This window comes from Microdochium trichocladiopsis (assembly GCF_020744255.1).
Source record: "Microdochium trichocladiopsis strain MPI-CAGE-CH-0230 chromosome Unknown B0I36scaffold_6, whole genome shotgun sequence".
Lineage (NCBI taxonomy): Eukaryota > Fungi > Ascomycota > Sordariomycetes > Xylariales > Microdochiaceae > Microdochium > Microdochium trichocladiopsis.
In genome coordinates this window covers 1100685-1110191 of record NW_025763549.1, presented here as the reverse complement: position 1 = coordinate 1110191, position 9507 = coordinate 1100685, and the positions used below count along the sequence as shown (strand labels likewise).

Here is a 9507-nt window from a genome sequence, read left to right as displayed (position 1 = left end):
TAGCGCACGGCACGGGGCACAGCACTGCTCAAACCCGGTTGGCCGCCTCCCCATGCAAGGAAGCACAACGCTCAGATCATGGAAAACCTTCTTCTTCTTCTGCTTCTGGCAAAACCTTGCGTGAGGATGTTTTGACATGATCAGCAGAGAGCTCTAATTACGCCAAGTAGTTGAGCGGGAGCCGTGCCCCTCAAGCTTCAACGAGGACACCAGCACTGCCGCTCCATCAGACTTTTGGTCGAGCACACGGCACGAAGATGATGATGTGGCGATCCCTTTGTTTTTTTTGTTTATTCTTTTGTCTCGCATGATCAGAAGCAAATTGTTCCGACATGTGCTCGAACACGCCTCAGCGCACGTCTATTTTCCCTTGGCTGCTATTTCCCTTCGCTACAGGTTGCAAGTCCTTCTGCCAATGTTTGATCCTCAACCCTGCCTCTCTCTTATCTCCCTTCTACACACATATAGAAAGTCTCACGGGCCGTCTGTGTCAACTTTGTGGTGCCTGATCCTTGCCTTCCAGAAGAAGACTTGCAGATATTATTATCCGCCCAGAGTCCAAAGCTCAGACCCTTCGCACCCTTGCTGATCATCTAGGCTTTGACACACCACTCTAATACACGGACAACTTCAAAAGCCCCAAAGCATATTGTGACGGGCTTCCTTTTGACACCAGACAGAGGAAGAAGTCCGCGTTTGTCACAACACAATCAATTTTTTTTTCTCTCTCTCAAAAGCACACAGGCTTAGTTATGTCACTGTGATCAGCTCGTGTGTGTCTTTCAAGGCTCGTTTCCTCGGCGCCCTTTCCGCCCCCCTTACGTAGTGGTTAGATAGCACACACGGCCAGTGCTTCGGGTCCAGGGTTCCGAAATTCCCATCCGGAACCGGACCGGACCGTCGGCCTGGCTGGAAGCCGGTTCGCCCTGTACAGTATAATCTGACCATCCACTCCAGACCAGACCAGACGAAAGGCTCAGGACGGGCAGTAGCAGCAGCAGCAGCATTCAGCATCTATCGATTGGCGGGATCCGACAGAAAAGAGTTTCCTCACTTCACGACCACGTGCTGAATGGCAGTGAATTCCATGCAAACACTAACGCGGGGGGGGGGGGGGCAGCAACCTTCATCCCCGTCAGGGCCCCCCTCCCATCAAATGACAACTACACAGATAGCAGGGTAGAGCCATGCTCGATTTGCCTTGATTACTACATGCTCCGTACCATTGCCCTGGGCTCAAGATCCCCTGGGAAGTCGCGGTGACAGTCTATGATCCCTGGACCTGTCACCATTATCCTCGGCTAAGGAAGCACGCTACACATGCCAAAAGCGAAGGTTTGGCACTCTGACCCCTGGCTCCTGTCGAAGCAGGAAGGACAAGGAATGAAACCGGTGAGCGAAGAACCGGGGGGCCGGGGGGGGGAGAGTCCGAGAGCAGCTCATGGAATCTGTATCGGGGCAGCGACGATGGATTCATGTTTCAGGGGGGGCTTGTTTATTGCGATAATGTAGGTGCCTGTTCTCCTAATCCTCTATCGTAGGTCTGGCTCTTCGCCTGATATCTTGACTGAAACCACCAGAAATGACAACGCCGTCTTGATGCTGAAGTTTCGAACAAAATGCGCGCGCAAAAAACAACAACGAATGCAGCTTTTAGACAGTATCCGAGCATGCACACTTCTTTACCGCTTGAATGTGTGACTCTTGCCGGGCTTCTCGCCATGCATTTTGCGTGCCGCCTTGGGGCCCTCAGCGCTCAGCGAAGAGTAAGGGTTAAACCGCTTGCTCTTGCCAGCGTCGTCTTGTGCGCCAGCACTCCGTTTCAGCACTGACTTGGCCTTACTGTAGTCAAAAGCTTCCTCCTCTTCTGACTCGACCTTGGACTCTGTGGCGTTTGCCTGCTCAACCTTCTTCTGAGCCTTCTTCGCGTCTTTGGCGGCTTTGCGCGCGGCACGGACCGCCTCCTTCTCAGCCTTCTTCTTGGCCTTCCGGGCTTTCCGGTTCTGCTTGCCGCCTTCTTCATCGCTAGATCCCGGTACTGCAATCTCGTCATCGTCAAGGTCTGTGACCTGGGCAGAAGCTTTGCCTGGCGTGAGCACCGATGCCCCGTCGTCCGAGGACGACGAGTCAGAGTCTGAATCAGGCGCCGGTGTCTTGCGTTTCAACCCTGCTCGCAGAGTGAAGTCCTCATCCGCTTTTTCTGTCTCCTCTTCTGGCAGCTTGTCCTCTGGCTTGACCCGAGACGGGATGGATGTGGACTCTGACGGCAGCGCAAGCTGCTCACTGCCGACTTCCGCGTTCTCGACAAAATGCGCCCAGGGGAGGGCAAACTCCATTCGTGCTGCATTGCTAATGTTGCCTCGGGACACCTCCCACCGGCTGCTGATAGGCACGTTACCCCAGAGCTGTGAGTCTTCAGACACTAGATCCTGGCTTTTTGTGATGCTGGTCATGTTGCCAGCCGTCAAGTGAGGGAAGACAGTCTTGGCTACTTCGCCAACTCCCACCGACGACCCATTTGCAGCACGGAAGACTTGTGCTACGGTCGGGCCGTTGGCGCCATCAATCTTCGCCTCAGCGATGATCTTGAATAGATTTTCGGCGTCGCGTTTGACTATGTGAGCAGTGTTCTTGGGCAGTAAGCTGTGCAGCGCCTTCGGATCTGCAGGGAGTTCTCTGGCGATGTTGAAAAGCGTCGAGTTGCTCATGACAAACATTGTGCTCTCGTCCTCCCGGCGGGCTAGCTCATCCCTCCATTGATGCATCGCGCGCAGGACCGCGAACTGCTCACTTGTGAGCCTGCCGCTAGAGTGCTTGAGCAGTAAATTGAACCAGCCGTTGGGACCTTGGCCATGTTCAGCGTCGTACTCCGGGAGTTCGAATCGACGCAAAGAAGTCGTCTTTGACCTATCTAGCACAGCACTAATCAGATCATTCTCCGGGATCGTTCTGTCAGACTTCTGCACTAGATCATTGCGCAGCATGTCGTAGATGTAGAGCAAGTAGTGGGTATCGGATCGTGCGTAGTACAGCATTTCCTCCGGAAGGGGCCTGTGTCTAATGGTTAGTACATTATGCCAATTCGGCTGTGAAGCTGCTTAGAGTGCTTACCGTATCCTCCAGTCTGCCATTTGGTACTTCTTGTCGGCATCGAAATCGACAAACTTCTTCAGCAGATATGCCAAGCTCCGGTGAGGGTATCCCAAAGACACTGATGCTTCATAAGTGTCAAAGAGACCGACAATGTAGAGTCCACAGTCTCGCTGTAGCCATATTATGTCCATGTACGCGCCGTGCAGAACCTGCTTTAGTTAGTCCCCGCTTCAAAGTGCAGCCAAATATCGCGAGAGCTCGTACCTTGATGATGTTAGGATCTGCAAATACTTCGTTCAATACCTCCAGCTTGTGGCGCCAGGGCTGCAGAGTATCGACAATCCAATCCCTGTCTCTCGTACTGATCTGCATCAGTGAGAGCAATCCCTGGTATGTCCGGAAATCGTGATGCTCTGTATCGATGGCAATTTCCTTTGCGGTCCGCAGCTCTCCCAGCATTTCCAGAACGCCTTCGTAAGTGTCAACAAAGGTGGCCGAAGTGTCCTCTATAGGTTTGTACTTGATCGGCTCGGCTTCTTTGAAGATACGCGTGGGGAACGAGAGCTCGCGAATCTCGCTCTCGTACGGATGTCTCGATGAACCATCCACAGTGCTCTGAAGGCTCTTGTCGAGGCTGATCTTCGCATGCGGCTTTCTCGTGAGCTTCGGTGCCCAGGCATTGGTACTCGAATTGACGGGCCGGACCTCAAATTTGTCTTGGGGCTTGAGGACATTGGCGTTGCGCAGGCCTTTGTCGAGGGCGACGGGTTTGCTGGGCTTTTTCGTAGCAGCGTTCTTGGGGAAGATGTTAGCGAGGGAGGGACATTTGGAAAAATTAGCGCTGCTGAGAGTGCAACACGTACAGAATCGTCGGCAGGCGCATTGTTCCTCTTGATCAAGCCTGTGTAATCGTCCAGGCAGGTATCGGCCTTTTCGAGGAGATTGTCGATAATGTCGACCACTCGCGTCCAGTGTACATCAACGTCGTCGGCATCTTCGAGGTTGGGAGCGCGCAAATCTGTCTTTTGAGATGCAGACTTGAGCAAAGACGACGCCAATGCCAAAAGGCGCTCGCTTGTCTCGTTGAGTTGCTCCTCGACAGCGGGGTTGCTGGTCTTCTGGAAGCTCAGGTCTTCGGCGGCGATCTGGTTTGCTGACCTCGTCGCGGCGACAAGAGCAGCTTGAACCTTCTCCTGAAAGGACTTGAAGTCCTGGGAGACGTCCATGGTGGTGGCGATGCTGTCCCACGCGCGTCGTGGACGTTGATGCTTGGTCGCAAGTTATGGTTTACGCCCGATACCTGATGTGCTTGCAGGTTGTTCCCGTTGCGCTCCCGTTGCGCCTATGCAAACAAAATTTCTGGGCAAGAGCGCCCCGAAGCTCGACCCTTGGAGAAAGAAGTGGATTCTGGACGACATTAGAGGTACCTGTTGGCGCGTCATCCCCAGTGCTTCAGTGCAGGTCGCAGCAAAGTTCCTGCAGGATCGCCCCGGAATGCGCGGACTATCGATAAGCCTGTCCAAGCTGGCGGCGATGCGCGTCACTGTAAGCTCCCGAGGTCATCCATGCATCCAGCGCATCCGTGGATCGTCGACCACCTTCAGTTCGTCTTGCCATACTTGCTCCCGACTTAACCCACAGCACGGACAAAACCTTGTGGCCGCACTCGCAGTCGGACATGTGATCTCTTGCAGCACCATAACTTGTCTCCGTCAAAGTGTCCATCAGAAACAGCAATAATGTCGGCATCACTTGCACCCGAGTGCAACGAAGTCAAGGAGTGAGCTCGACCTCCGCCTCGCCGTTGATGTTCGCAAAACTAAATGAGATCCGCAATAGACGCTACGATACATGCTTCCTCAAGTGGTACAGCGAGAGTGAGCGGAAATGCCCTTCTTGGCTACACGACAAGCACGACTGACGATGATGTTTTAGAGTATCTTCGTGGAAACGGCAACACAAAGGACAATGAATGCGACAGTCTGTTCAAAGACTATCAGAAGTGTCTGACTGTGAGTTTCTCAGAAATAGCTCTCTAGGCGTGCCACATCTGACCTGAATCAAGGTTGCACTGAAGGAGAAGGGCATAGACAAGCTGATTGACGAGGCGCGGCAAGACAACAAAGAAAATGATGCCATACATATGAAGCGGAAATGAGAACGAAACCCGTAAGATAAGCAGTACTTGGTGGCGTTATAGGAAATCCCAATTCACATACTTAGCGTACTCACTGCGGCCGGTTCTGGCGATTCGTGAATGCATACACTATTATTGGGGATACGGAGCAGTTCGTTACCTATCTAACGGTTCCCTGCCGGTACACATCGTGTTCCACTACGCTACGGTAGCACATGACCAGGGAGCAGTGCAAAAGAGGGCTACAGGACATGGAAGATGTACTGCCACGAGAGCTTTCGGAAATCCGTGGCTATGGCGGTACGCCTGGTGCGCGGAAATGTTGGGCAGCTGACAGAGCGGGATAGAGCCGCAAGTGAGTCTAGAACGCCATGGCGGCCGCCAAGGTGTCTCCACGTCATTGTTCTGCAAGGGCGAGCTGAGCGGATGTGACCTAGACAGGGCCTCGGCTGGTCCATGCTACGCAGGGCATATGTTGTGTCGGGACCTGGCAGAATACAGAAGCTCGACGATTTTCACAAGCAGGACATGATGACAAGATGTATGGTAGATGTCGATGCGACATTACGCTCTGCTCAAGATGTGCCTGGATGCCAGGCGGGAGCGGCCTTGCAACGCGGTGGTGGATGCTGCCGTCGGGCGATCGGTGCAGCTTAACGCAATTAGAGTGGTGATAGCCGCCAACGATAAGACCACATGTGCAGTGGACAGGGGGTGCGGAGCACACTTGCAGCGTTCCACCACCTGGCCATGCATGGATGGAATTTGACCCATCCCCCATCGCTGGCAGACAGGAGGGCAGCACCAGACCGTCCCTCCTCCCAACATACCATAACACATCGAGACAGCGCTCGAGGACGATAGGCAGCACATGCGACCAAGGTGTGCCACTTCCCAACCATATCGCCACGCCTCGACGAAGCACATGCTACGCTCTCCCACGCACACGGCCGCACAACCCCTCCTTCGCGCTCAACGATGCAACAGGACGGCTCCTAACGCCACAACTGCCGCTCTATGCACCCCTTCTCGGTCCTCACTCTTGCAATCTTCGTAGCTGGCTACACTACTGCTCGATGGGATCTCGTCACACGTCTCTACGAGCTTGCCATATTCGCCTGGGATAAAGGCGTCATTGTAAGCTCTCAGAGCTGCTGTCAGCAGAGCCCCCCTTCTACTGGCTGGTGCTGATCATATCTGCTTGCTTTCAGGTCCGCGCGGCTCAGGGCTTTGCGTCCTTGTCGATCTTGTTCCTTGGCATCTTCCTTCCCGTCCGGCATATAGCACAGAAAGCGGCCGATCTGGTATGCCTACCATCCTTTCCACAACGAATCCTAAACACTAAACCGAAGCGCGTACAGCATCCACGACCTCCTGGCGGTGGCATCTCTGCCCGAGAACAGTTGAGGCGTAGGGGCTCCTTCTGAGTGGAGAGCTCCCACGCCTAGAGCTTGACATGCTAGAGCGTGATGGCTTGATGCGCGTGTTCTGGCCGGCCGACATCACGACGTCCGAACAGCCAGGCGTGATAGTAGGATGGAGGAACTCTGGTCTCGATGTTGTCGTGGTCGCCGTCCTGGATCATGTCGATGTGAGTCTCCTGGCGCGCCAACCACGGAGAGCACCCCCACCGCAGCTCCTAACCACCCTGCCAAATCTAGACCAGAAGCGTCGATAATGCGCTAAAAACCGGCATTCTGCTGCGAAGTGCACCGCATGCTGTCTCGCGGATATTCGAATCGTGCGGCCAGCCCTCGCTTCACGTACTCGGCGTGACGAACACGGATCCGAACAGCCCCGAACTTGATCCCTCTTGGGTGTGCGCACTTATCGATCCGGCCGGCAGGGCCCCACGCATGACATGTCTCAAAGCGACGAGTGTCCAGGCAATCCTATTCCGCAGACCGAGGCCTCGAAACATGCAATATATCTCGCTTGGGCCAATCGCCTTGGCTCTGGGAGACAAAGGGTCATCTTCACGTGGTGACCTTGCCGATGGCTCAGATGCAGAGGAGGACGCCCGTGAACGAAAGCAAAACGCCAAAAGCCGGCTCCTGGTCAATAAGTTGAAGCAGCATACAGTCGTGCAGAGAGCACCAACACAGAGGGACAAGGCTCTGGCAAAGATCGTCAACCAGATCAACTGGGCGTGGGAGATCGAGTGTCTCCTACAAAAGAACGTCTCACTCATTGGTACCCGCCCTAAACGGGCGCTCAGCGTCTCAGAGAGGGTGGTCGAGCATGCAACCACGATAGGCGAATTCGCGCTTGTATGGCTTTGGGATAAGATCATCGCCTATGTGTTCCCATTCGTCCGCCGAATGTTCATGGTTGCTTTGCTCGGCCACAGGCTTGTAGCCGAGTTCCTGCTGCTAATCCTCGAGTGGCGTCTTCGACCCAGCTCCCCAGCCCTGAAAGACATTTCGGCCACGGCCCAGCAGGTTGAGATCCGATTACAGCAATTCTGTTACTGGCCCATGCAATATGTCAAATTGCGCCTACGCAAGAACGACTGGGACAGTGTGACAACAAGCCATCCGGATTATATCCGGTTCTATAACAGCCTCTGGCTAGTGGCCAACGATGTCATCATCGGCATTGCTCTGGGATCCTACATAATCGAGAACGCGCATTGGGTAGCACACCAGATTAGCCTACTGCTCAGTGCATACACGATCACTGCGCTTCAGAGTAGTATTTCGTGGCTCATGGGCTGGCCTGCTGGCTTGAAGCTGAATAGCGAGCTCGCACTCTTTCTCGGAGATTTGTTCCTCTGGGTCATTGACTACTGGGCGGGTTGCATCGTCACACTTCAGCCTTTGCTTCCTCACATTGTCTGGTTTATCGGCTTTTCCAGCTTCGCCGGCGCCAGCATGCCCATAGCGTTGTTGTCCGACCTCCTTTCTGTGCTCACGGTGCACATTTACTCCTTCTACCTTGCTTCAGCGCGCATTTTCCATTGGCAGCTTACGATCCTGCTGTCTCTGTTCCAGCTCTTTCGTGGCAAGAAGTACAACGTCCTACGCAATCGTGTTGACTCATGTGCGTATGATCTCGATCAGCTTCTTGTAGGAACAATTCTCTTCACGCTATTGTTCTTTCTCCTCCCAACGGTCGTGGTGTTCTACCTCAACTTTGCTCTGGCCCGCATGGTCATTATTTCGCTCAAGGCAATTTTTGACACAATGCTGTCATGCCTGAACCACTTTCCCCTCTTCGCTTTGATGCTCAGAGTCAAGGACCCCCAGCGTTTGCCAGGCGGCGTGCGCTTTGAGCTTTGCGAGAACCGGCCCAAGCTTCGCGTCAGCACCGGACCCTTGGAGGCGACTACATACCAGCTTCCAACGTCGGTAATCAACCTGAGGGTATGTCTCAACTGTGCATGGCCACCGCGATGACTAGTAGCTAATCCATCGCAGCCTATACCGCTCTCCTTCACAGCGATGTTCCACCAATACTTCCAAATGGGAAGCCGCATACGCAAGCACTATTTGTCACCTCATGTTCTGTTCTGTTTGGTGACGGGCCGTTTTGTGCCTCCAATACACCGCAAAAACCTGTACTCACTTCAGTACAGCATGTTGCCGGCGCGCAGGGCTGGTATTGTGGACATGTGGGAGGCTCTCAATGCATTGCCAGCAAAGAAACGGCCAGTGCTCTTCTACCCTTATGGATACAAGACTGTGCCGAACCTTCCAACACCACGGCGAAATGGCAATGGGCGCGCCCGGTCAGGTCTGTAGAAGTTGCTATGACTGCATGTGCAGGACAGCCAAGCGTAAAACATAGATAATGAGAGTGTGAACGAAGAAATTAACGGATACCTCCGAAAATTTCCTGTCGTGAATTGTGTCCTCGTTTGATCTCTGCGTCGTTGGCTGCAAACAGAAAGCTGGATTTCACCCAAAAAAAAAAACAGCAATGGGATGCGGCAGAGGCAAAAACCCCAAAGCCTTGAGACGCCCCTATCTTGCATACCTGAGAGATGTGGTCCGTCGCTAGTTGAACAACTGGGTTCTATCACATCAAGTTGTTGTCGGTGCAAATTGGCGACTGAGACCATCTCGTGCACGCGCCTCAGGCAACGTGAAAAAGCAGCGCCAGCGTGGGTGCTGACATCATCGACACGCCTTGCACTCCACGTTAGTCACCCGCGACAAACGACAATCGCCATAGCACTTTGCCATACCGAGGCCACTAGTGCCTACACCCAAGCTGTACAGTGTTCGTGAAGCACAGGGCAGATATTAGTGAGATCTTGGTTCGGAAAGGCAGGC

At 53.8% G+C, this 9507-nt stretch overlaps 3 protein-coding genes across 3 annotated transcripts; 2 read left to right on the top strand and 1 right to left on the bottom strand.

The window, feature by feature from the left end:
- Positions 1–1481: 1481 nt before the first annotated feature.
- On the bottom strand, positions 1482–4420 carry B0I36DRAFT_269435 (ribonuclease H-like domain-containing protein). The gene is made up of 4 exons (XM_046151264.1): positions 3957–4420; positions 3358–3888; positions 3112–3302; positions 1482–3051 (listed from the first exon to the last, which is right to left on the bottom strand). Exons 1-4 carry the CDS (start codon positions 4317–4319, stop codon positions 1683–1685), a joined length of 2454 nt encoding a protein of 817 aa, XP_046011422.1. The 5' UTR covers positions 4320–4420; the 3' UTR covers positions 1482–1682.
- A 245-nt stretch (positions 4421–4665) lies between these two features.
- B0I36DRAFT_325105 (mitochondrial distribution/morphology family 35/apoptosis) lies at positions 4666–5382 on the top strand. The gene is made up of 4 exons (XM_046154196.1): positions 4666–4873; positions 4933–4970; positions 5029–5105; positions 5159–5382. Exons 1-4 carry the CDS (start codon positions 4833–4835, stop codon positions 5249–5251), a joined length of 249 nt encoding a protein of 82 aa, XP_046011421.1. The 5' UTR covers positions 4666–4832; the 3' UTR covers positions 5252–5382.
- Positions 5383–6247: 865 nt separating this feature from the next.
- Positions 6248–8973, top strand: B0I36DRAFT_363717 (N-acetylglucosaminyl transferase component-domain-containing protein; the record flags this gene model as incomplete). Its single annotated transcript, XM_046158860.1, has 5 exons — positions 6248–6367; positions 6442–6534; positions 6645–6821; positions 6892–8595; positions 8650–8973. 5 exons carry the CDS (start codon positions 6248–6250, stop codon positions 8971–8973), a joined length of 2418 nt encoding a protein of 805 aa, XP_046011420.1.
- Between the last annotated feature and the right edge of the window lie 534 nt (positions 8974–9507).